This window comes from Grampus griseus (assembly GCF_964374135.1).
Source record: "Grampus griseus genome assembly, chromosome: 2".
In the NCBI taxonomy this organism is placed as follows: Eukaryota; Metazoa; Chordata; class Mammalia; order Artiodactyla; family Delphinidae; genus Grampus; species Grampus griseus.
The window spans coordinates 25,453,003-25,479,091 of NC_139018.1; the positions used below are offsets into that span (position 1 = coordinate 25,453,003).

Below are 26,089 nucleotides of genomic sequence, written 5' to 3' on the forward strand. Positions count from 1 at the left end.
GTTTCCCTGAACCCTTAATCGGCCATGCTAAGCCTCATGGGAGTTGTAGTCTTGTTGACTGACCCGCAGGATAACCGCGGAAAATGTAGAGGAAAGGACTTAAGCACGGTACGCTGCGGATTCTGGGAGTTGTAGTCAACAGGCCCCTGTGGCCCGTCAAGGCAGCGCCCGATGACAGAGGAGGAAGGAACTACAACTTCTAGCATGCCCTGCGGCCGTTTTTTTGACCCCACGGTCTTCATCCCCACAGCCGACCGCCTCTCTCCGGAACTATCCCTTTCCGCCTCTTTTCTATGCCGCATAGCCTGTCTAGAAAGGCCGGTCCAACGGTTGAGGACTCTGACGCTGACCTGAGAGGGAGGGCTCGGTGTGGAAGAGGTGAGGGTGTCCCAAAGCCCTTGGGCCACATATCTGGCCAAGTCAAGCCTCTCCGCATCCATATCCTTTCACCCTGTTCTCTGAGGCGTCCCTAGGCCCCCCAGGCCTGACTCTGTTACTCCAGTCCCGGCGACCCGTGGGCAGGCAGCCGCTGTCCACTCGGGGTTGGGGCCGCGAGTGAGGCCAGACAACGGATTTTGAACGAGCATTTACTGTACCAGGGTTCTGGGCTCTGGCCACTGCGGTTGATCCGTGTTTCCTGGACGTTCGCCCGTAGAGTCTTATTAGTTTAACCCACATTTCCTCGTCTCAGTTCGTAGCCTGGCTCTAAAAATGATAAATGAATCCGAATGTAACTTCTTAGTAGCTGGTTTCTGGCGTGTCCTAAGGCCGGGAGCGTGTTGGTTATAGATATTTTTGGTTGAATCGTTTTCCTTTCTTTGTCATGTTCCTGTTCTCCCCTCGGGTCTACTACCCTATATGGTGGGATCTCAGTAAACAAGCGACAAGGACAAGCCTTTGAAATATTTTAAATCATGTTGAAGCAGTTTTCTCAGTTCCGCTTAAAATTGTACCTGGTTGCTTTATAAATTCTAGAACCATTAAATCATTATCTTTTTACTTGCTAAGTAAATCTGTGTTCTGACTTGGCGCTAGAAGTACAGATGAGTGTCAGATGTCCACTGCTGTTGCATGGTTAAAAAAGATTCCGGAAATCCTCTGGTGGATTTTTGGGTTTGTCAGACACATTCTATGCCCATCCGTAGATATTTACATTTATTTACTGTAGTAATGACCTGCCCTCGTTTTCCCTAGAGTGATAAAAGGACCATGCAAATCAGTGGAAATGACCCTGGAGACAGAAAACCTGGATTAGCTAGGAGCAGCTAGCTTTAGCTTAATACTTCGATAATTAATCCTTTTTTGTCTCATTACCCTCATCAGTGAAATGGGATCTGCCAGGCCTGCGTTACAGGGTTGTTCTGAGGATGACAAAGTGCTTTATAAACCGGCATCTGTATCAGAGGCATTCACCTGCTGTATGCACACCTTCAGTGTTTGTGATGGCTACTCAGAATTTTTGTATCAAAATTTTTTTAAGCTTCAGGAATGCTTTGAAATATTCTTCTAGCTTTTTCCAAGATAGCGATTTATTAATAATAAAAATTAATACTGAACATTAATTTTCTGTCAGCATATGTGCTTTACATGTATTGTTTTAACTGGTTTAAGCCTCACACCAGTCTTAAAAGGTAGGTTTCTATTGTTATGCCCAAATTTTGCAGATGGCTGAGATAGAAAGATGGCAGAAGATATCCTATACTAAAAACAACTAACATTTAGTATTTACTTTATGCTAGGCAGTTTGTTAGCTGTTTCTTGACTCCTATTCTTCACTGCAACCCTGTGAGGTAGGATATCACTTTCTCCAAGGCTTAGAAGTAAATAACAATATTTACCCAGTTTGCTCAGAATTGGAGAAGCGACATTTGAATTCAAGTCTGCCTGACGACAAAGCCTATGCTTGTTCCAATATAAGGGATGATTTTATTGTTTCTGCTAGCTTTTTTATTTGGTTTTGACTCCCTGGATTAAATATACAAAAAGATTTTTAAGCCATATTTGGGTTCAGTAGAAATCAATTAGTGATGTCCGCAATGGGAAAGAACCAGATAGTAAAAAGTTCTCTTCCTACCTTTGCCATCCCTGGATCCCCTGAAAACACAGTGAGAGCAGAGTATGTTAAGGGCCATTGGGAGCCTCAATGGGGCTGCCATGATGAGTGTTTCTTAACCTTCTATTGAGAAAGGTGCTACTGAGATGAAAGAAAAAGCAAATTGATATTTTAGAATTTGACACTTTGTAGCCTTTGGAGTTATTTTGGGTGTTGTGGAAGGTTCAGTACCTGGTTCTTGGCTTACATCAGTTTTCACTCTAATCCAGTTGGCATTGATAGTTTAGTCTGTAATTCTAAGGCAAAACTTTTTTTCGGGGTGAAATCTAATTTTAGAGTAGTTATGAGAGGGACTTGTGTTTTGACTGATTCTTTATATACTTTTTTGGCCATGCCCTCATTTCCCACATTTTGGCCAATACTTGTTAATAAATTAATCATGATTTGAAGATACAAGGGGGATAATTTAGCTTCCTTTAATTGCTTGCTTGCCTTAAGGCATTTAACAAGCACACATGAGAGCAAGATATGTCAGTTTTATTCACTGTAGTATTCCCAGAGCCTAGAACAGTGCTTCAGAGATGGCACTCAATAGATATATGTTGAGTACATGAATGCAGTTATTATCTGTTATATTCTTGCTTTGATTGATATTGTATATTCAGCAAAGTTTGTGATGCATTCTTTTAACACTTGCCTGCTTTGTACTATTACCTTTATACATAACCTATGCTGAATACCCGAGTTCTATTGTAGGGTCCTTCAGAGAGGGACTATTTTTTGCACTTTAAATATTCCTTACAGCACCTGAGAGAGTACCGTGAAGAAAGTAGCAGCTCTAGGAATGAATGACTACTTGTGGGTAATCAGAGGATCAAAAGTATGATTTGATTGGAGACCCAAGGATCTGATTTTATATGGCGTGTTCAGTATTTGCTTTACCAGACACTTTCACACATCCCTCATTACTGTGGGGAGTTTGTAGTCTAGGAACTTAAAACTTTGGAGCTCTTTTGAGGGGAATCCAGAAAGGGACATATATCTATCTTCCTCTCACTCCAGATGAATCGGACAAAGGGTGATGAGGAGGAGTATTGGAATAGCTCCAAGTTCAAGGCTTTCACCTTTGATGACGAAGATGACGAGCTGTCACAGGTAGGTTTCCATGAACAGTTGCTGAAGGTCTCACCCTCTTCCACTGTGTACCCTTCCCCTTGCATCCTCAGTAACCTGTCTCCATGAGGCTCAGAAGTGTTTTCAGTCAGATCTTTAGAAAAATCTTCATGGAAAAGAACTCTGAGAAAAGAGGGGGATTGTAAAAATCAACTCTCTGCCCTTTTTCCTTTACATTCTTAAGATGATTGATTTCTTTGAGTTTTTTTTTTCAAGAACCCTGTCTTTTATCATGTGGTATAATTTATTATTATTATTATTTATTTATTTTTATTTTTTTTGCGGTACGCGGGCCTCTCACTTGTTGTGGCGTCTTCCATTGCGGAGCACAGGCTCCGGACGCGCAGGCGCAACGGCCATGGCTCACGGGCCTAGCCGCTCCGCGGCATGTGGGATCTTCCCGGACTGGGGCACGAACCTGCGTCCCCTGCATCGGCAGGCAGACTCTCAACCACTACGCCACCAGGGAAGCCCAATTTATTATTTTTGAAGGATGAACTGGATTGGAAGTTTGTCTTTATTGTGTCTATTTTACAAATGGGGAAGCAGATTCATTTTTGGAGAGATGGATAACCTCACTACAAAGCAAGTCAATACCAGGAGTGTGATTAGAATTCAAAAGCGGTTTTGATTCCTCCTGACCTTTTGTCGCTGGACTCCAGTGTTGGCTAAAAAGCAAATTGTTTTCTTGGCAAATGTCTAGCAGGCTAGGCTTTCAGTTGCAGAGGGTGAAAATGTTGGCCATCTTCAAGACCCAGTTCCTCAGCCTTCTTGGCTGTCAGAAGGAGAGGTGAGAAGTGATGACTGCCTGAGTGCCCTGCCTTATGTCTGTCTGCAGTTAAAGGAATCCAAGCGGGCAGTGAATAGCCTTCGAGACTTCGTGGATGATGATGATGATGACGATGACCTGGAGAGAGTCAGCTGGAGTGGGGAACCTGTGGGAAGTAAGTAGAAGAGGCCCTAGGAAGGATTACTTATTCAGGGTTCTTACCACTAGTAAAGTCTCCTCAATACTTGTCAGGGAAGGGAATGAGGCTAAACTATTTTCAGATGAGCACACATCTGGAAATTTAACCCAGGAGAAGATACTGGGGAAGTACAGCAGTAGTTTCCATATGGCTATCTAGGCCTGCTACCCTAGGGCTAATGCTTGGCTGGCTATTTCAGACTTATTTGGGGTGCTTGTTAAAATTAGATTTCTAGGTTTCACTCCAGAGACTCTGCTTCAGTAGGTCTTGGGGATGGGGGTGGTTGGGGGGTAGGGTGGGGTCTCAATTGATAATAAGCACTGTAAATGCTTCTGATATGCAGTCATATTTGGGAACTGCTGACTGAAGTGCTCATAACTGGCTAGCAGAACTGATTTACTTAGCCACCAAGTCTCACTGCCTAGCTGTTCTGTAATACCACTTAACACCTTTGCAGAGTCCATCTGACTTTTTTTTTTTAATTTTCATTTATTTATTTATTTATTTAGGCTGCCTCGGGCCTTCGTTGCTGCTGGCGGGCGGTGCTCGGGCTTCTCACTGCCGTGCTTAGGCTTCTTGTTGCGGAGCTCTAGGCTCGCGGGCTCTACAGCACAGGCTCAGTAGTTGTGGCGCATGGGCTTAGTTGCTCCAGGGCATGTGGGATCTTCCCAGACCAGGGCTCGAACCCATGTCCCCTGCATTGGCAGGCAGATTCTCAACCACTGCGCCACCAGGGAAGCCCAAGGTTTTTTTTTTTAAACTGGGAAATACTGTCACATGATTTAAAAAGTAAAAAGTATTTAAGGCACACAGTGAAAAGTTTCCCTTCCCCACTGTCATGCATCTACTCAGTTCTCAGGCCCTGGCCACCCAAAATACAACTGCTGTTGTTTGCTTTCTGTGTATTCATCTAAAGATTCTTTTTGTATTTGGAAATACATATAGGAGTATATATTTTTACTCCCTTTTTTACACCAGTGGTAGCATACTTTATACCCTGCTCTTTTACTTGACAGTATAGCTTGAAGATCTTTCCATATCAGTACATAAAGAGCTTTCTCATTCTGCCTCTTCCTTTTCAAAAATAGCAGCATAGTATACGTTGTATGGATTTCTCATAATTTATTTAACCAGTCCACTGTTGATGAACTTTAGATTGTTTCCAATCTTCTGTTGTTTATATTGCAGTCAATAACCTTGTATTTTGCCCATATAAGAGTGTCCGAAAGATCAATTCCTAGAGTGGAATTACTGGCAGAGAGTATTTGCATCTGTGTTGGTTAGATTTTGCCAAGTTGCCTTTCACAGGGGTTGCACCAGTTTGCACTCCCACCAGCAGTGTCAGAGTATTCCTTTCTCCACCACAGCCTTGGCAACACAGGGTATTACCAAACTTCTGGGTCTTTGCCAGTCTTATAGGGGGCCAGTGGTATCTCAGTGTACTTTTATTTTGTGTAATTCTCTTATTAAGAGTGAGGTTGAGCATCTTTTCCCATGTTTAATAGCCACTTGTATTTCCTTTTCTGTGATCCATTTATTCAGTTCCTTTGCCCCTTTTTTCTGTTGATTGGTCTATTTGATTCTGTCCTTTCTCCCTGCCCCAATTTTTTAAGTTCATGTTGACAAGAGACCAGAGCCTCTAATGAAAAGCTTTTAGAGTTTATTGGAATGCTGGATGCCAAGGCATTATTTTGGATGAGAATTACTGATCTAGATCTCATTATCTTGCAGGTATCTCATGGTCCATCAAAGAGACTGCTAGTAATAGTGGGTCAAACCATGAGCGTGAACAGCTAAAGAACCGAAACAGCTTCTCCTCCTATGCACAACTACCCAAACCTGCTTCTACCTACTCCCTGAGCAGCTTTTTTAGAGGTAAAGAGTGATGGTTAAAGGGATAGGAAGTCCTTTTCTTTTTTAAAAAAAAACCGCTGAGGCTATAATTTTCATTTACTCTGTAAGAAAAAGATTATTGAGGGACAAAAAATCTTTGGAGCTGGCCGTTGGGGATCAGGCAGGGCAGAAATGAGGGGAATTCACAGGGCTTGGACTGGGTTTCTAGAACATGATGAACAAAACTGACATTAACCCTGTGACAGGTACTGAAGAAATTTGCCTAGGTCAGAATTCCTCCCTACCCCTGTGCGTTTCTGTTGGAAATCCTTGTGCACTGCTGGTGGGAATATAAAATGGTACAACCACTGTGGAAGACAGTTTGGTAGTTCCTCAAAAAATTCAACATAGAACAATCATATGATCCAGCAGGCCACTTCTAGGTATATACCAAAAAGAGTTCAAAGCAGGGACTTGAACAGGTATTTTTATACACCAGTGTTCATAATACCATGATTCAGAATAGCCACAATATGGAAACAACCCAAATGTCCATTGACTGAAGAATGAATAAGCAAAATGTGGCATGTATATGCAGTGGAATATTATGCAGCATTAAAAAGGATCAAAATTCTCATACATGCTACAACATGGATGAACCTTGAGGACATTATGCTAAGTGAATTAAGCCAGACATACAAGGACATATACTGTATGATTCCATTTCTGTGAGATACCTAGAATAGTCAGATTCATAGAGATAGAAAGTAGAATAGTGGTTACCAGGGGATGAGAGTGAGGAGGAATGGGAGGTAATGTTTAGTGGGTACAGAGTCTCAATTTGGGATGATGAGAAGTTTCTGGAGATGGATAGTAGTGATGATTGTACATTGTGGATGTACTCAGTACCACTGAACTGTGTACTTAAAAATGGTAAAATTTATGTTATGTATATTTTAACCACAATTTTAAAACTGTTCCTCAGTGCCTTTTTTTTTCGCAGCACCTCAAATTTCTGAAGTTGAATAAAAACTTTTTTAAGCCTTAAGTTCTCATATTGCATAAAAAAGTTCTGTGTGCACTGCATCCTTAACCAAGTCTGAATGGCTCTGACATGAACTGTTGACCTTATGTGTACTTTACCTTTAGGGAGAACTAGACCTGGAAGTTTCCAGTCCCTCTCTGATGGTAGGCATTGACCCTCTTCTCTTGATTACTGTGGGAGATGTTACTGATCTGGGGTACAACCTGGGGAGTCATGGGGACAAGTGATAATTAGATGATGACATTTCTTCTGAATCTGTCATCATTATTAGAAAGATTTTCTGATGCTGAGTAAGGAGGTCAAGACCATTCTGGTTACAGGGGCAAAGGGTAACTTCTAGGGATGCTGTCTTTGGGGGAGGAATGGGATCTACTTTGGGCCATAATGATACCTTGGGGGCCAAATGAAAAAAAAAGTGTGCCTGAGAAGGAAGCAGTAGAGGAAGGTAATGGCAGGAGATGGTGCCCTTCTGAATCAGTTGCCTGTTCTTTTTCAGCTCTGTCGGACACACCTGCCAAGAGCTATGCTCCAGAGCTAGGGAGACCCAAGGGGGAGTATAGGGTGAGTTATATCCTACATTGTGTTATATCTTTACACAGTTTGACATACTTTGACCTATGTTATCTTGCTCGATTTTCTCAAATCTTTGAGCAGGTATGATTTTAAACCCCTTTTATAGGTAAGAAAACTGGATTTCTAAACAGAACTTGCCTGGAGTCTCACAGCTAGTTAAATGGTAGAACTTGGACTCAGAATCTCCATTTTCTGGTTCAGTCCTGGCACACTTTCCTTACCCATTATGCTGCCTTTTTTAGGTTGTACTTTGAAACTTTTGATCACCACTGTGGTCTGGAAGCTTGGTGGAACTCATATTCCCATGAAGCACATAAAAAAGCAAATCGATTCAAAAGGAAGAAACGATATCATAAGGTCCAAAAAAGGAACACGTTCCTCTCTTTCCCTCTGTTGGCAAAGCCGTTAATTAGAGTCCCAAAACTGCATTTAGGGGTTGAAATCCTGAACCACTTAGGCATAGCATTGCTGGTTTTGTTAGTTGATCCATTCCCTGTATGATCCAACTCCTCCTGCCTATATTGTCTCTGTTCTAGTTCCTTAAGAAACTCAGAACAAGACCATCCCAGTTCTTATTTTTTCATCCATTTCCTTCCACAAAATATCTTCCCTTTAGGGACTAAGTTTATGAGTTTGAGATGAGGAGCAGGCACACTTACAATTCTGATCCCTTAACTTCCTGGGATTCATGCATTGCTAATATTTCAGGATTACAGCAATGATTGGAGCCCCAGTGACACAGTGCGACGCCTTCGGAAGGGCAAGGTAAGGCCACTGGGGAGAGAATTCTTGTGAGATTTTTTGGGAAGCTGGGCAGCTTGACCTTTCTCTTCAGTTATATTTGTTAAATGAAGTGGTTTTCAGGAGGAAAATCAATCCACTAAGAAGACAAGTCAGCTGCAAAATTTGTGATTCTCCAGGGTTTAGTGTTGCTTTGATGGGGAAGGGGGGAAAGAGTGATGGATGAGAGTGAAAAGTAGTGCCTGTAAGCATGAGAACAATCTTTTATGTTTAGGTCTGATCCATTGTGAGTTAACTTTTGTATATGGTGTGAGGTAAAAATTGACATTCATTTTTTCCCATGTGGTTCTCCGTTTGTTCCAGCAGTATTTGTTGAAAAGACTATTCTTTCTGCATTGAATTACTTTGGTGCCTTTGTCAAAAATGAATTGGCCATATATATGTAGGTCTCTTTTTGGACTCTCTTCTGGTTGATTGATTTATTTGTCTATCTTTATGCCATTACCAAGGCCTTGATTATTGTAGCTTTGTGATAAATCTTGCAATCAGGTAATATAAGTTATTCAGCTTTATTCTTCCCTTCCAAAATTATTTCAGCTATTCTAGATCCTTTGTATTTCCATATAAATTTTACTATCAGCTTGTCAGTGTCTACAAAAGAGCTACTGGGATTTTGACTGGGATTGCATTGAATCTATATACCAATTTTGGGAGAATTGACATCATAATAATTAATGGATCAAAATGGATCATAAACCTAAATGTAGAATAAGTGCTAAAACTATAAAACTAGAAGAAAATATAGGTGAAAATCTTTGTAACCTTGGGTTAGGCAAAGACTTATTACCTAAGCACACAAAAACCATCAAATGGAAAGGGAAAAATTGAAAAGATGGACTTCACCAAAATTAAGAACTTTTGTTCTTTTTTTTTTTTTTTGCAGTACGCGGGCCTCTCACTGTTGTGGCTTTTCCTGTTGCGGAGCACAGGCTCCGGACGCGCAGGCTCAGCGGCCGTGGCTCACGGGCCCAGCCGCTCCGCGGCATGTGGGATCCTCCCTGACCGGGGCACGAACCCACGTCCCCTGCATCGGCAGGCGGACTCTCAACCACTGTGCCACCAGGGAAGCCCAGAACTTTTGTTCTTTAAAAACACTGTTAAAAACACAGAAAGACGGGCTTCCCTGGTGGCACAGTGGTTAAGAATCTGCCTGCCAATGCAGGGGACATGGGTTTGAGCCCTGGTCCGGGAAGATCCCACATGCCATGGAGCAGCTAAGCCCGTGCACCACAACTACTGAGCCTGCGCTCTAGAACCCACAAGCCACAACTACTGAAGCCTGCATGCCTAGAGCCTGTGTTCCACAACGAGAGAAACCACCACAATGAGAAGCCCATGCACCTCAAAGAAGAGTAGCCCCCACTTGATGCAGTTAGAGAAAGCCCTCATGCAGCAACGAAGACCCAGTGCAGCCAAAAATAAATAAAATGAAATAAATTCAAATGAACAAACGAAAGAAATCACAAAAAGACCATAGCTAGGAGAAAATATGTGCAAAATACATGTGTCATAAAGGATTTTATCCAGAATATGTATATAAAATATAATGAATTATCTTCAATAATAAGAAGATAAACAATCCAATTTATTTTTTTTAAACTTTTTAAAATCTTTTTGGCTGTGTTGGGTCTTTGTTGCTGTGCGCAGGCTTTCTCTAGTTGCGGCAAGCGTGGGCTACTCTTCGTTGCAGTGCGCTGGCTTCTCATTGTGGTGGCTTCCCTTGTGGAGCACGGGCTCTAGGCACGTGGGCTTCAGTAGTTGTAGCAGGCGGGCTCTAGGTGCACAGGCTTCAGTAGTTGTGGCACACGGGCTTAGTTGTTCCGCAGCATGTGGGATCTTCCCGGACCAGGGATCAAACCCATGTCCTCTGCATTGGCAGGCAGATTCTTAACTGCTGCGCCACAATCCACAAACAATCCAATTTAAAAATTGGCTCAAGGGGACTTCACTGGTGGTCCAGTGGTAAAGAATCTGCCTTACAATGCAGGGGACGCAGGTTTGATCCCTGGTCAGGGAACTAAGATCCCACATGCCATGGGTCAACTAAGCCCACGAGGCACAACTACTGAGCTCGTGTGCCTCAACTAGAGAGCCTCTGTGCTGCAAACTACAGAGCCCACACACCCTGGAGCCTGCACGCCACAACTAGAGAGAAAACCCACACGCCACAGCTAGAGAGAAGCCCACGCGCCGCAACGAATAGCCCATGTGGCAACGAAAGATCCTGCATGCCTCTACCAAGATACCGTGTGCCACAACTAAGACCTGACGAAGCCAAAAATAAATTAAATAAATAAATAAATAATAAATAAATGTTTTAAAATAAAAATTGGCTCAAGATTTGACTAGTTATATCACAAAAAAGATACATAAGTGGCCAATAATCACTTGAAAAGATGCTCAACATTATCAGTTATCAAGAAAACATGAATTAAAACTGAGATATCACTATACAGCCACTGTAATGGCTAAATTTAAAAATACTGATCTTACCACACATTGGGAGGATGCGGAGCAGCTGGAACTCTCATACAGTACAAGCAGGAAGGTAGAATGGTAAACTACTTTGGGAAGTAGTCTGACAGTTTCTTACAAAATTAAACACATTTAGTTTCACTAGACATTTACAATCCAGGAGGAATGAAAATACGTTCATACAAAGACTTGTACTCAGATGTTCATAGTAACTTTATTTGTTACGGCCCCTAAAGTGGAAATAACTCAAATATCCATCAGTAAGTAAATGGATTAAAAACTCGTGGTATGCCCATACAATGGAAAACTACTCAGCAGCAAATAGGAGCAAACTACTAATACCACAACATATAGATGCATCTCAGAAACATTATATTGAGTGAAAAGCCAGATACGAAAGAGTACATATTGTATGATTCTGTTTTTCTGAAAGTCTAGAAAAGGCAAAATTTTAGTGACAAAACAGATCAGTGGTTGTTGGGGGGTAGGGATGGGAGAAGGTTATTGACATCAGAGTGGACAAGGGAACTTTCTGGGGTGATGGAAATGTACTGTATCTTGATTGCGGTAGTAGTTACATGGAATTATTTACTTGCCAAACTCACTGAACTGTACACTTAAATAGGGTAGATTTTATGCTATGTAAATTATGCCCCATTAAAAAGAGAACAAGTTGGCCGCAGATAGCTGGTCCCCCACTGTCCCCGGTGGCGTGGCGTACCCTGTGGAACTTCGGGACCGGGGTCCAGTGCAGAGAGCCCTTCGTCCTAGGACATAGGGCGCTGCTGGAAAGGCAGCCACCGCCTTGCCCATCACACACCACACATTCCTGGGGAACCTGGTCCTAAACTATTCGTAGACAACCTGCTTCTGGATCAGCGTCTCGTTCGTAGCAGAGCAGCTCCCTCGCTGCGACCTACTGAAAGTCGGCCCTCGACACAAGGGTTTGAAAAAAAACAACCAAACAAACCGAAAAAACAGATTTAAAGAAAAAGAGGAAAAGAGAACAAGTGAGCTCTCTACCCGTTGACTTTGGCAAGAGTTCATCAGGACATCAGCATCTTCTAGGGCATAAGGCTGAACTAGGGAGGGTATGATGGGAATCTCTTGGCTCATAGAGTGCTGGGGGCTGTTGTGTAAAAACAAAGAAGCTCTCCTTGGGGACATTTTAGTTTATTCTTGCCCATTCTTCAGTATCCAGTGACAAAAGAATATAGGAAATTGTCTTCCTTGCACACCAATTCTGTTCTTACTCTGCCAGGTCTGCTCCCTGGAAAGATTCCGCTCCTTACAAGACAAGCTACAACTCCTAGAAGAAGCAGTAAGCATGCATGATGGAAACGTCATTACTGCGGTGAGTTGTGGGTTTTGTTTGTTGTTTAAGTATTGTTTTCATTTGTTTCTGAAAGTCTAATCAGAATAGATTTTTTAAAAACCTATTTATTTGAAGTATAGTTGATTTACAGTGTTGTGTTAGTTTCGGGTGTACAGTGAAGTGATTCAGTTATATATGTAACTATTCTTTTTCAGATTCTATTGGGTATAGTTCTCTGTGCTATACAGTAGGTCCTTGTTGGTAATGTCAAGTAGAGACCCTGGGTTTCCTCTTGAAGTGGAAGATTCTCAGAAGTACGTGTTCTAAGGCTTAGCTGGCAGGATATGCATTGTGTGTGGCACTCTTGATTATGACCCAGAAGCAGTAGGTTGGCCACTTCGTGTTCTCAAGAATAATCTGAAGGAGGAGAGATGTGAGAGCAGCTTCTCACACAGGGAGGGAGGTGCCTCTCACCAGTAGGGGCACAGGTATGTGGACTCCCAAGACACAGCTCATTCCATATGTCCATCACCTGTCCTTCTATCACATAGAGAAACCTATTGTATAGACCGGCAGAGATTCCTAATGAGTTGCTGGCCTCATCCCTAGACATCAGGTGCTCAGGCAGGGCCTTGCGTTTGGAAGGTTACACAGGATAATTCATTCTTAGTTCTCTTTTTCCTCTAGGTTCTGATCTTCCTGAAGAGGACATTGAGCAAAGGTGAGCGTGGTTTAAGGGAAATCTTCAGTCAGTAAGGTGTCTACTACATTTGAAGGGAGAATGGCATTGTGGCTTTCATACCAGAATTTACCAGCATCAAGTCTACTTTAGGGACAGCTGGGATGGCCTGAGACTTCTGAATACACATCACAACCCTGAGGGCAGTTGTTCTTCCTTTAGGGTGATAACTGCAGTAACTACAAAGCCCCTCCATTTATTGGACAGACAGATGGCTATGTGGGTTTGAGGACGTGAAAGTCCATGCTCAGTGCCTGATGTTTGGGTTGGTGAGAACTGAAAGTTAGCACAAAGGCTAAGCATTGCCCTGGACCATGGAGTATGTTGCTGGTGGGTTGAGCCATTGGGATGGGCACCATAGAAAACCATTCCTAGCTTCTGGTGGATTTTGAGGAGATCATGTTTGGAATGTGTGAGTAGGGAGAGCAATTTCCTATTGAGTAATAGGCTTTAATCTTTCCCCATCTAACTCCTTCTTCCTGCCTGCTAGAGATCCTCTTCCGAGAGCTGGAGGTACGGCAGGTTGCCCTGAGACATCTCATTCACTTCCTTAAGGAGATAGGGGATCAAAAGCTGCTTTTGGACCTCTTTAGGTAAGAACTGATCATCTGGTCTATAAAGTTCATTAAGTACTTTGTTCAAAGCACTCTGGGCGATAATACAGAGAAAGAGAAGACACTGCCCCTCTTTTATGGAAATGCTTAGACAGGATATTGAGACGTGATAGGAGAATTCTTTGGCAATCCAGTGGTTAGGACTTGGCACTTTCACTGCCATGGCCAGGGTTCAGTCTGGGTTAGGGAATTAAGATCCTGCAAGCCGTGCAGCACGGCCAAAAAGAAAAAAAGAAACGTGATGGGATAACTAATAATGTACCACAACCTGTGATAAAGTGACCATGCAGCAGGTGGTTAAGAACCAGGCTCTGGAGTCAAGCACCTGCGTTGAATATTGTCTCCACCACTTAGTTCATAGCGTGACCTTGAGCAAGTTACTCAACCTCTCCAAGCATCAGTTTTCACATCTGTAAAATGGAGATGATGATACCCACCCCACAGGTCATTATGAAGATGAAAAGAGTTCGTGTGTATAAACACTCAGCATAATGCCTAGTCTGTAGTATTAATATTTATGACGTATTTTCTTACAAAAGACCTAGAATAAAGGTATCTTTTATTACTTGATCCCCAGTGATGCCAGTGAGAAGTACAGTGGAAGAGCAGAAGAAGCATATATAATTTTCAGTCAGGATATCTGCGGAGAGCCTCATGGAAGTGATTAGGAATTGAGTTGGGCCTGTGAGACTAGGTAGGATTTTGATAGGTAGAGAGGCAAGAGGTAGGCGTATCTACTGGGGGCGGCTGTCTTCTATCATGTGTTTCTTCCCTGTCTCATTTCAACTGGTAGGGGCTATTTTATGTCCTTTCTTCAGTATCAGAGAAGGGGCTGGAACCTCTGTTTAGGCTGACATGTGGCCCAAGGTAACTTCATTTACCCCATGGCTTCAGCACAGCGATGAGCTGCCCCGAAGACTAAGGTGGGGAAAGCAGGTCACCTGGGCAGGATCAAGATTACAGATGGTTAGCCAGGAATTTGCAGAAGACATGTTCATCGAGACAGGTTGTTCCCCCAACCCTTTCCTCCCTCCCTCCTTCCTTCTTTCCTTCCTTCTTTCCTTCCTTCTTTCCCTCCCAATCAGCAAGGCTTTATTAAGTATCACCTCTATGCCAAATTAGTGATGTTAATTATAGTGGTCCATTTAAGGTAAGAAGACAAGTCCTTGTTCTCCAAGGCCTTACCACCTTTGGGGAGAGACCAAACACATTGTATGCTGTACCTGAAAACAACAGAGGGCAGTATAGACAATCTGTTTCCAAGATTCTAATGACAGAGAAAAGTGTTTTCATCTTTAAAAAAAAAAAAACACAACAGGGGGCTTCCCTGGTGGCGCAGTGGTTGAGAGTCCGCCTGCCGATGCAGGGGACGCGGGTTCGTGCCCCGGTCCGGGAGGATCCCACGTGCTGCGGATCAGCTGGGCCCGTGAGCCATGGCCACTGAGCCTGCACGTCTGGAGCCTGTGCTCCGCAACAGGAGAGGCCACAGCAGTGAGAGGCCCGCGTAGCACAAAAAAAAAAAACCCCAAAAAACCAGGGCTTCCCTGGTGGCGCAGTGGTTAAGAATCCGCCTGCCAATGCAGTGAATACGGGTTCGAGCCCTGGTCCAGGAAGATCCCATATGCCATGGAGCAGCTAAGCCCGTGCGCCACAACTACTGAGCCTGCGCTCTAGATCCCACGAGCCACGACTACGGAGCCCGCGAGCCACAACTACTGAAGCCTGCGTGCCTAGAGCCCGTGCTCCGCAACAGGAGAAGCCACCACTGCGCACCGCAATGAATAGTAGCCCCCGCTCGCCGCAACCAGAGAAAGCCTGTGCGCAGCAATGGAGACCCAATGCAGCCAAAAATAAATAAACAAATAAATACATTTATTAAAAAAAAAAAACTCTTCAGCTGTATTTAAAAAAAAAAACCAAAAAACAGAAGACTGCTGTGGGCTAAGGTTTTGCGGAGGCTCTGAGCCTTTCTGTCAGATCTGTTAACATTACAGTTATTAGTGCCCTGCAGTGTCTTCTTTGTTCTTTGCTCAGCTAGGTAGATGGGGGAACGATGATACCTGATCCACCATGTGTTCTCAAGGTGTTGCTGATCAGTAGAGAGTTTAAGAAGAGAAGGGTTTATCTTATGTATAGAGGCAAATGAGTTTGAATTGTGTTTCTTTTAGAGCAGTCATCCTATTTTGTGAGGTTATACTGCCACACATCAATAAATAAAAATGCCCTGCTGCCTTCTGCTTCTTCCCAGGTTCCTAGATAGAACAGAAGAGCTTGCGGTAAGTGTGGCCTTTGTTTCAGTTGGGGGCCTCTTTAACAGAAGTCTAAGCCAAAACCCAGCCTCCAAGATCCCAAACTGATTGAATATTTTCTTTCCTTTGGTATTGATTATATCCAGGAGAGAAAGGCATCTGGGAAGCCTAAAAACAATCCAAATGATGTACCATTTTGTTTCTTTTTATATGCTGTTTTGATTGGGCTTATGAATAATTTTTTTTTTAATAGCTGAATGAAAATTGGCCTGGTCAATTTGGAGTTTGTCTCTTAATTTCTAGTTGTTTTCAATTCTTGGTTTGTTGGAGCTTTGGGGTTTTGGCTTCTAATACTAAAGATAATACTGAAAGCAAAGAGGGATAAGAAACCAGATACAGGTCATGAAGGAAGATAGGTCAGGCTGCTGGTGGTGCACCCAATACACATTTTGGCTGAGAGCTCAATGACTGTTAAAATTGATTTGGGGCAAATTCTCACCATTAGAGAAGAAACTCCTGGAATACAAGAATAAATCTGAAATTTTACCAAAAATGTAATTGTATTATTCAGACTTCAGTGATCCATTTAAAAAGTTGAACATTATAGTGCAGGGGTAAGAATTTCTCAGTGCCGTCAATGTCAGGATTGTCCTTTTAGTCGCTGTACCACACATTGGTGGTAATATATTTTTAACCTTCTTTGTGCAACAGAATATAATTCAGGAAAATGTTTTTCAGTAATATTTTGTAAAAGGAACTTGTACTTAATATTCAGGGCATGGGAAAATCTCAAAAACCCTTTATCTAAATCTACTCAAAATGATTGGGAATCTGTAGTAATCATTTTGAAAAACTTTTTGTTTACATTTTTAATTTCTGTAGGTTCAAAACTATAAGGAATTTTCTTCAAATAGCATTCTTATAAAGTTTGTTATTTTGAAGTTTGATTAATCAGTGAAAATAAATGTGTTTTGCATAACTTATTTTTATCTAAAACTTTCTTATTTTCTTCATATTCTGTATTATGTTTGAATTGAAGATGATTTGTCATGCATGCTGTTGTATATAAATTGGGAGTTTTTCAACCTTGTAAACTTTGCAATTGGCAAAGCTGAGAGTCTGCTTTTAGTTTATCCCCGTAGAGTATGAAGATTTCCTAAGAACAACTTTTTCTTGAAACTAGTGGCTAGTGGCTACCATACTGGATAATGCAGTTAGAGATAATAATTTTGAATCATTCTTTGCCCTCCTCCCCACCCCCTGCCCCCTAATCTATTCACAGAGGAATCTCTGGTAATGAGAATTTAGTTTTTAAGCATGGGAAATCTACTTACAGAGCTACCTTGCCCTTCTGAGGAAAAGAAATAGCTCAAAGCCTTTCTCTGATTTTTGTAGCTAACCCATTATCGAGAGCATTTGAACATTCAGGACCCCGAGAAACGAAAAGAATTTCTTAAGACCTGCATTGGGTAAGTGGGGGAGAAATGTTTTTAACTATAAATACTCTTATACAGAGCAATGAAGAGACTAAAAAAGGGTAGAATGGATAGATGGTTGCAGGGAAAGGCTAACAATGGATCATACAAGCATCGTTAATGATCATCTCATTCAGTGGTTCCAAACACTAGTCCCCCACAGAGTTTTCTCTGATAGGTGGTAAGTTGAGAATAATAAGGACAATGTAGAGAGTTTTCTCCTAAAGCTATATTTATTTAATTTGAAAGACTGCCTTTTATTCTGGGATTTTTTTTTCCCCTCGTCCTCCACCCCCTTTTTGGTAGAAAAATGGATTATAATTTTTTTTGTGTGACCTTATATATTAAAAGAAAAAGTTGGCAACATTTTACCTTATATATTATTTTCAGTGTTACTGGTCCTTGAAACGCCACAGTCCAAGAACTACTGATTCAGTCCAGCTTTCATTCAGAATATAAATCCCTGTAAAAACCACCCCACATATTATTCTTCCAGTGATGGGGCACACAGTTCTCTGGAAAGTAGCTTATTTTATTGTCAGACAGCCTTCATTATTGGAAAGTGCTTCCTTATATTGAGCTAAAACTTGCTTCCCTGTATCTGTCAAGACAGATGAGGAGTCTACCCAGTAGACCTTGCTCGAGTTTCAGTGGTCACAGTTGTTTTAATCATTCCTCATGTGACATGATTTCCAGGTTTCACATTTAGAAATTTGTTTATTTCAATGCAATCCATAATTTTAACTTTATCAGCTACTGAGCTGATGCGTCGTATGGCCTCTCGTAAACAAAGAGAAGTTAGAATAGTGAAGTAACTGGAACCTTTTGCTGGCTTCTTTATCTCTTCCAAAAATTGGCTGGGGATCACACTTATCTGGGAGAGTGTAACTGAATTTCAGAATTCTTCCTGGAGTGAGTGGAGTAGGGGAATAAGGCAGCACTTTCTGAAGGAAGGTCTGGGAACTGGGAGTTTAAAATCTGGCTTCTATTCCTGGCCTTACCCATTGACTTACCATATAGCTTTTAGGCAACACACTATTTGTCCCTCAACTTCTTCATGTGTAAAAATATAATGTAGTGTTGAAGATGGGACCCTTGACATATGTGGAGCTCTGAAATCTTTACTAATCTACAAACATACCGCCGTGCTGTGTAACTTGATTTTACCTTATTACTCTGCATTAAAAAATGGCTCACATGATTCACTTAGCTGTACAGCAGAAACTAACACAACATTGTAAAGCAACTATACCCCAATAAAAATTGCTCAAAAAAAAAAATTGCTAACAAATGTAAGTGCCCATTAAGGAGAGTTAAGCATTGACATTAAGCAATGATAGGAACCGCTGTGCTTCACGGGGATGTGGATGACAGGCAGCTGGCTAGGCTCACTCACTAGCTAAGTGACTCGTTCATCAAACATTCCAGGGCTTCCCTGGTGGCGCAGTGGTTGAGAGTCCGCCTGCCGATGCAGGGGACACAGGTTCGTGCCCCGGTCCGGGAGGATCCCACATGCCGCGGAGCGGCTGGGCCCGTGAGCCGTGGCCGCTGAGCCTGTGCGCCCGGAGCCTGTGCTCCGCAATGGGAGAGGCCACAGCAGTGAGAGGCCTGCGTACCGCAAAAAAAAAAAAAAAAAAAAAAAAAATCCAACTCCCACAATGAGGGGATTCTAATTCATTCCTCAGCAAAATCACCAGTGACTGTATATTTCGTGGACTTTCAGGCTCCTCGAATTGACAAAACCTTAAATATAAAATCCCAGCCAACGGTCTCCTCTATTTTCTGCTTTCTCTCTCTCTGCCTTTCAGGGATGCTCTAAAGGTGAACTGAGATCAGATTTATGAAGCCGCATGAGCTTTTTATGCTTACAGTGGTGATTTGGTTTAGTTGGGTTTGTTTCCTGTTTGAGTAGAGAATGAGGTACTAACCTTCTGGCCCTCTCCCAGTTTGCCATTTTCAGCAGAAGATTCTGCACACATACAAGACCATTACACGCTCCTGGAACGTCAGATCATTATCGAGGTTAGACTCCTTGTCTCTACACTTCTGCTTCAGTGCCAAAGCTCACTGCCATTCAGCAGCTAGGAGACTTCTGCTCTGCCCACATAGGTCATTTCCTGTTACATTTTCTAAGAGCCTTTCATTCTCTCTCTCTACGTGGTAGCCTTCTGTCCATTGTCTTCAGGCATCCTTTTTCTTCTCACTTGCTATTAACCTGGAAGTATTTCCCAGAACTCCATTTCATCACTATTTCTCTGGTCTTCCTCCATCCAACTTGGGCCTGTCATCATTTTCTGGATTTTAAGCTCCTCTGGGCCATCCTAGGCAATTCCTTTTCTTTTTCTCTTCTTTGCCTCTTTCCTAGGGTAGGAAGCACAACTGCTGTAATATTAAAGGCTTCTCTCCTGCCTCTACTCCATGGACATTGTCCTTTTTTTCACTTGGCTCACGCCACCACAGGCAAATGATCGACATCTAGAATCAGCAGGACAGACTGAAATCTTCCGGAAGCACCCCCGCAAAGCTTCTATCCTCAACATGCCGTTAGTGACGACGCTTTTCTACTCCTGCTTCTACCACTACACAGAGGCTGAGGTACAGGCAGAACGTGAAAGAAAGGCCCCACACATTCTCACTGCACAAGACGAGCATATTTCAAAGCCAGTACTTCAGCATATCCTATTTACAATGGGTGCGCATAATTCTCGGCAATCCATCTGGGAAGCCTTCCCGGCTCTCAGCAGGGGTGAACCAAGAGGAGAAAAGAGGTCTGTAAGGGTTTGCATGGCTTCCAGTGAGCTGGCATGGAATGATGCTGCTCCCATAGCAGTCTTTGTTCAAAGGTTCCATTTCAAATGGATTCACACAGTACAGAGAAGAGCAGCGGGGGATAGTTACTTGTGGGTACTTTAAAAAAGTTTTTTGAAGAGGTGTAAATTTAATGACTATAGGTGGGCATGATCATAATGATAATAGGATTAGCATAAAGTTGGGAAATACACCATACCTGTTAATCCAGTCCTCTTAAGCTGGGTTATGGTGATATCCAGTTAGACCTGACGGAGCTTTTCTCTTAAATTAATTTCCGGGTTTAAATGGTTGCGGAGTGAAATGTAGACTGTCTATGTAGTGGAAAAGAAAAGGGGAGATTGGTAGTATTTGAGAAATACCACTAAAATTCCTTCTTCACTTTCATCCTAGGGCACATTCAGCAGTCCAGTCAACCTGAAGAAGACATTTAAGGTAGATATAAATTAGTCAGTGTTTGGTAAAAGTAGTATCAGAGTAACTGCATGGAGTGGATGTTGCTTTCTATCCCTGCACAGTAGTAAGTCCCTTAACATTCAAGGTTAAGGGGAAAATGGAGTAAGTTTGTGGGAAGTGAGGGAAGGCTTTAACCGAATGGCCTGCAACAGTGCTGGGGCTTGGAAACCTGAGAGATTTGTGGATTTTAAGAGGCAGAATCAACACCAGGGAATATTTTTGCCTATCTTTCCAAATTCTCAAGCACATCCCCTGATGCATTTCTACTCCTCCTGAATTTCCCCTGGCCTCTGTTTTCTAGATCCCAGAAAAACAGTATGTGCTGACAGCCCTGGCTGCTCGCGCCAAGCTTCGGGCCTGGCATGATGTCGATGCCCTCTTTACCACAAAGGTGGGTGCCCTGGGACTGTTCCATGCCGCTGATGCCTTGGCGATACCATCTTGTCATCCCGTGCCTCCTGGGATCTCTAGTTCTAGTTACTGGTAGACATTTTTCCTTCAGATTTTTATTTTCCAAAGTTTCAAACCTAAAGAAAAGCTGAAAGTAGTTAACAGTCTTCACCTGCTTCACTAATTTGTTACCATTTTTGCCGTATGCTTTTTTCTTTTGCTGAAACATTTGAAAGTAAGTTGCAGATACCATGATACTTTTCCTTTAATTACTTAAGCATTTATCTCATTTGTAACCACAATATTATCATTCTCAAGAAATTTAACATTAATATAAGAATATTATCATACATATAAATGAGCTCTTTAGAGCTGTTTTTTGTTTGTTTTTGTTTTCTGTCAGGATCCAGTCAAGGATCTTGCATTACATTTGGTTGTCATGTCTCTCTTAGTTTATGTTTAAATATCCATTTTTCCATTATGGGTTTGACAGTTTTTTGTTCTCCCCCTTTGTTAGTTATTTAATTGGCTACATTAACTACCAAAGCAATATATGCCTGTGTCAAAATCAAACACGATATGACAGTGTAGAGGGTAAAGAGTGAAGTTCCTCTTCCATTGTCCACCTGTTCCTTTCTCAGTCCCTTCCTCAAGGCAAGCAGTGTGAAAAGTTTGACGGGTGGCTTTCCAGACCTTTCCTCATGAACTGACAAGTAAACATTTATATGAATATAAAGATGTAAAGGGTAGGATTAGTCTACCCAGATAAGTTCATACTACAAGGATTGTTAAGTAAATTGCTTATTTTATTTAGCCATATTTCACAGACATTTTTCTGCATTCGTGCCTATAGATCTAAGAATTTATTTCATACCTCTGACTCTTTTCCACCCTCCTGAGTTCCTTGACTTTTCTGAAACTCTCATCTCTCTTCATTTCTCTCTCCCCCGCCTCCCATTCATCCACTCCTCATCACCATGTTATTCTAGTCTGAAGAGATTAGGGAGATTAATCTCTAGGGAGATTAGCTCAGATGTCTGGCCTACCCACGGCTGCCCCATCTTCCTTTTGCAGAACTGGCTGGGCTATACCAAGAAGAGAGCACCCATTGGCTTCCATCGAGTTGTGGAAATTTTGCACAAGAACAGTGCCCCTGTCCAGGTAATGGCTCTTAGAGGGTACAGGATCTTCTAGGAAACCTAACTTTCAGCCTCTAGTGCTCAGCGATGGGAGACTTGACCTGCTCTGGTCTTATCTTAAAGGCAGCATAATGGTTGTACTGTACCTTGACATAGAAAAGGCCAGGGAAGGAAGTTCTCCTCTGCGCTTAAGAAGTAATCCAAGTCTGCCCTCTCTGAGGAGCATCTACTGTGTTTAGCCCGGGTGGAGTACTGACATACTATTCAAATGATGCAAAAAGAGAACTTAATGAGAAAGGACATCAGGGAGCAAGGGGGCACAGCACGGGGTCAGGTCTAGGGCATACCTGTTGCTGGCATGGGTATCTAGCTCTGGGATAAGGAGGAATGGGCCCTTCCCTTCTTTCCTGGGGGAGCATGGAGGTACTGCAGAGAGTCTACCTCATTTCCCTCTGCAAAACTAGTCCTGTGGTTGATGATGGGAATTGTAGACTGCAGATACTGACTCTTTTCCTTCTTCAGGATTTTTTTTTCTACCTTTCAGAGCTCTGGGTTTAATACATCTGGGAATCATTAATCAGAAGTACTTCTTTTCACAGATATTACAGGAGTATGTCAATCTGGTGGAAGATGTGGACACAAAGTTGAACTTAGCCACCAAGTTCAAGTGTCATGATGTCGTCATTGATGTGAGTCCGTAAGAAATGAAAACCCTGAGTTAGACCTCAGTGGGAGGTGGGAGATTATAGTCTCAAGTCCTAGATCCTGAGGTTCGTCTGTCAGTTTCAACTCAGTGGATAAAGTGGTCTGGCAAGAGTTAGTTTGGAGACCAGCACTCCTGTATGATTTTCCCAGCCCTCTGACTGGTTTCTCTCTGCTTTTATAAATTCGTTGCACTCGGAGAATTCATAGAACTGAATCAAGCCACGTAACCTCTGTAGACTTCTCTTCAGCATGAAGTTCAGTGGGTGCTTGACCCCACTGCTATCCCACTGTAGCTTCCTGGCTTCTCCTTGAAACTTAGCTCAAAACGGGAGTGACAAAAGGAAAAAGCCCCTTCTGGAGAAGGCTGATTGGTGGTTTTTATTGTTGTCTGTTTTGGTGATAGACTTGCCGGGACCTGAAGGATCGTCAGCAATTGCTGGTGTACAGGAGCAAGGTGGATAAAGGATCTGCCGAGGAGGAGAAGATTGATGCCATTCTCAACAGCTCGGTGAGCAGCTGCAGCTTACGCCTCCAGCAGTGTCAGTAAACAGTTCATGGTGTAGCATTGAGTTTATATTCCCACGGCCTGGATGGGATTGCTGTCAGCCAAGCCTGTGGATCTCTTTTTTTTTTTTTTTTTTTTTTTTTTTTTTGCGGTACGCGGGCCTCTCACTGTTGTGGCCTCTCCCGTTGTGGAGCACAGGCTCTGGACGCGCAGGCTCAGCGGCCATGGCTCATGGGCCCAGCCGCTCCGCGGCACGTGGGATCTTCCCGGACCAGGGCACGAACCCGTGTCCCCTGCTTCGGCAGGCGGACTCTCAACCACTGCGCCACCAGGGAAGCCCTGTGGATCTCTTGATAAGGGTCTCCTATGGGCCTACAGGGCAAAAGCACTGGTTAGAACAGCAGAAGTCACTCCTGAGATATGGGATGACATAAGGGTGATGTGGGGACCTTGGCTGACAATTGTAGCCCTCTGATCATTGTTAAACCTAGCAGGTAGGAAGGACTAACTACTGGGAGTCTAGAAACAAACGTTACAGATTCAGAATATCCAAACTGCATAGTTGCCTGGGGCTGGATGTGACTTTCCTGTTGGGAAAGAGAAGTGGGTGAAATAGATTTTAGCTATTTGGGGAACACAGCTGACTCATCTCTCATAGCAGAAAATTGCTGAGCTTATTGTTAATGTGGAGCGTAGGTCCCTGTTAGATATTTTGGAACCTTCCACAAGCTAAAGCTAGTGAATCTTTGTCCTCAGGCAGGCAGAACCAGAATAAGTGCCCTAAATCAGGCTTGTAAGATACAGAATAGGTATTTAATCCATCTCTAAATAAATGAACTCCCCCCCACATTAAAAAAATTTCTTTCTCAACCTCCCCCCTGCATCCTTCTTTTCCTTACATTACCTAGCTGTGGGCCTTGTTTTATCGAATTCCATCTGCCTATCTGTAAGGATCAGTGAAAAACTGATCATTGTTTGTTTTTTTCACAGCAAATTCGATGGAAGAATTAAGTGGCATCAGCTCCCTTGAAACCTGCCTCATTTCTTCCTTTCCTGCCTGTGAAAGTAGAGAGCGCTCTTCTTGGGAGAGTTAAGCATCACATCGCTTGGGCCCATCGTCAGCAGGCAGTGCCTGCTACCTGTGGGACAGAGACTAGCACCTGGGCACCGACAGCTTCAGACCGATCTTTTGTCCAGGGGCCATCATCTGAGGGGCAAGATCTAAAGCTTTGCCTCATGAGAGAATCTCTCCACCTGGTGCTCATGTGAAGGTGGGAATAATTTCTAGATTGGGCCCATATTGGGCAAGATCTCTCTTGGTCTGCGGAAAGTGACTGCTCCAGAAAGGAAGTCTCCTCGACTGAGAGGTACAGGTGTCCTAGGGTGGCCACTCCATTCCCCTCAGCTAATTATGACCCTGGACTTGGTGCTGGACAATGGCAGTTTTGCTCTGAAGGAAGTCAGGACAGAACCAGAATGGCTGTCTCCCAGGGGGCCTCAGGAAGCGCTGCCAGTGTTGCCAGGACCTGTTGGAGGCGCCCTCACACTGTACAGAGTCCTCCGCCTCATTACAGAGATTGCCAGCGTCCCTCTGCTGCCATGGTCTTCCCTTTGTACAAAAACTGGTTCCTCTCTCACTTGCACCCCGAGGTGGCCTTGTGTGAGAGATGAGAGCATCCCCCTTACCTTTCCCTCCCACCCAGACCCCTAACCTTATATGGAGCTCAGATTCAGCATTGCTGGAGGAAGCTCTCCTTTTCTGCACAAATCTCATTATTTCACTAGGACCTTCCACAAGTTTCACCGGGGCTAAACTCAGCAGCTTTTCTGTTAGGCTATTAAGATGGAGGTTTTAGTTTCATGTTGGTTTTCGAGAGGATATTCTGTAATGCCAGTTTCCTGCATTCCTGTACCAATATTAGCCTTTGTTCTCTGTGACTGAACTGGGTTTTCCAGACATGCCTAGACTCCTAATAAAGCTGCTGCTTCCTTGGTGCCTTCTCTTTCCCTCCCAGTTATTTTGTACAGAACAGTGAAGCATCTGCCCCGTCTCTTGGGACCACTACAAATCTGCCTTGGTGACAGCATTCAGCAGCCTGTCAGCACTTCAGGTTGTGGAATAACAGTGCTTACGGCAAAGCAGGGCCGTGTGGTTAACAGAGGGAGCACTGCCCCCTGGCTGAAGACCCGGCCTCTCGTCCCAGCTCTACCACTGACAAGCTGTGTGGTGCTGGACGAGTCCCCTTCTCTCTGGACTCATTATCTTAATCTGTGAGGGGAGGGCACGATTCTCTCAGAGCTTGTAGGATTCTGTGCTTTCGTGGCTGTGTGGAGTGGGTGAAGTGGTAGGGGGAAGAGAAGACACCCGTACAGAGGCACACAGCAGGCTTTAAGGCAATGTGGTTCTCATCTGGAGGCAATTTTGCCCCCCAAGAGACATGTCAATATCTGGACACGCTTTTTTTTTTTTTAAAGAATTTATTATTTATTTATTTATCTATCTATTTATTTATTTATTGGCTGTGTTGGGTCTGTTGCTGTGCGTGGGCTTTCTCTAGTTGCGGCGAGCAGGGGTTACTCTTTGTTGCAGAGCATGGGCTCTAGGTGCACAGGCTTCAGTAGTTGTGGCTCGTGGGCTCTAGAGTGTAGGCTCAGTAGTCATAGTGCATGGGCTTAGGTGCTCCGCAGCATGTGGGATCTTCCTGGACCAGGACTCGAACCCGTGTCCCCTGCATTGGCAGGCGGATTCTTAACCACTGCGCCACCAGGGAAG

General features: G+C 43.3%; 1 protein-coding gene across 1 annotated transcript; it reads left to right on the plus strand.

Moving 5' to 3' along the window:
* The first annotated feature begins 257 nt into the window (after nt 1-257).
* On the plus strand, nt 258-25,310 carry VIPAS39 (VPS33B interacting protein, apical-basolateral polarity regulator, spe-39 homolog). The gene is made up of 20 exons (XM_082681943.1): nt 258-378; nt 3,116-3,208; nt 4,065-4,170; nt 5,926-6,069; nt 7,177-7,215; nt 7,569-7,633; nt 8,354-8,410; nt 12,183-12,275; nt 12,924-12,957; nt 13,466-13,568; nt 15,838-15,865; nt 17,234-17,307; nt 19,260-19,335; nt 19,774-19,908; nt 20,515-20,556; nt 20,879-20,968; nt 22,042-22,128; nt 22,706-22,795; nt 23,215-23,319; nt 24,307-25,310. The coding sequence occupies exons 2-20, from the start codon at nt 3,116-3,118 to the stop codon at nt 24,325-24,327; spliced, it is 1,482 nt and encodes a 493-aa protein (XP_082538069.1). The 5' UTR covers nt 258-378; the 3' UTR covers nt 24,328-25,310.
* The last annotated feature ends 779 nt before the right edge of the window (nt 25,311-26,089 follow it).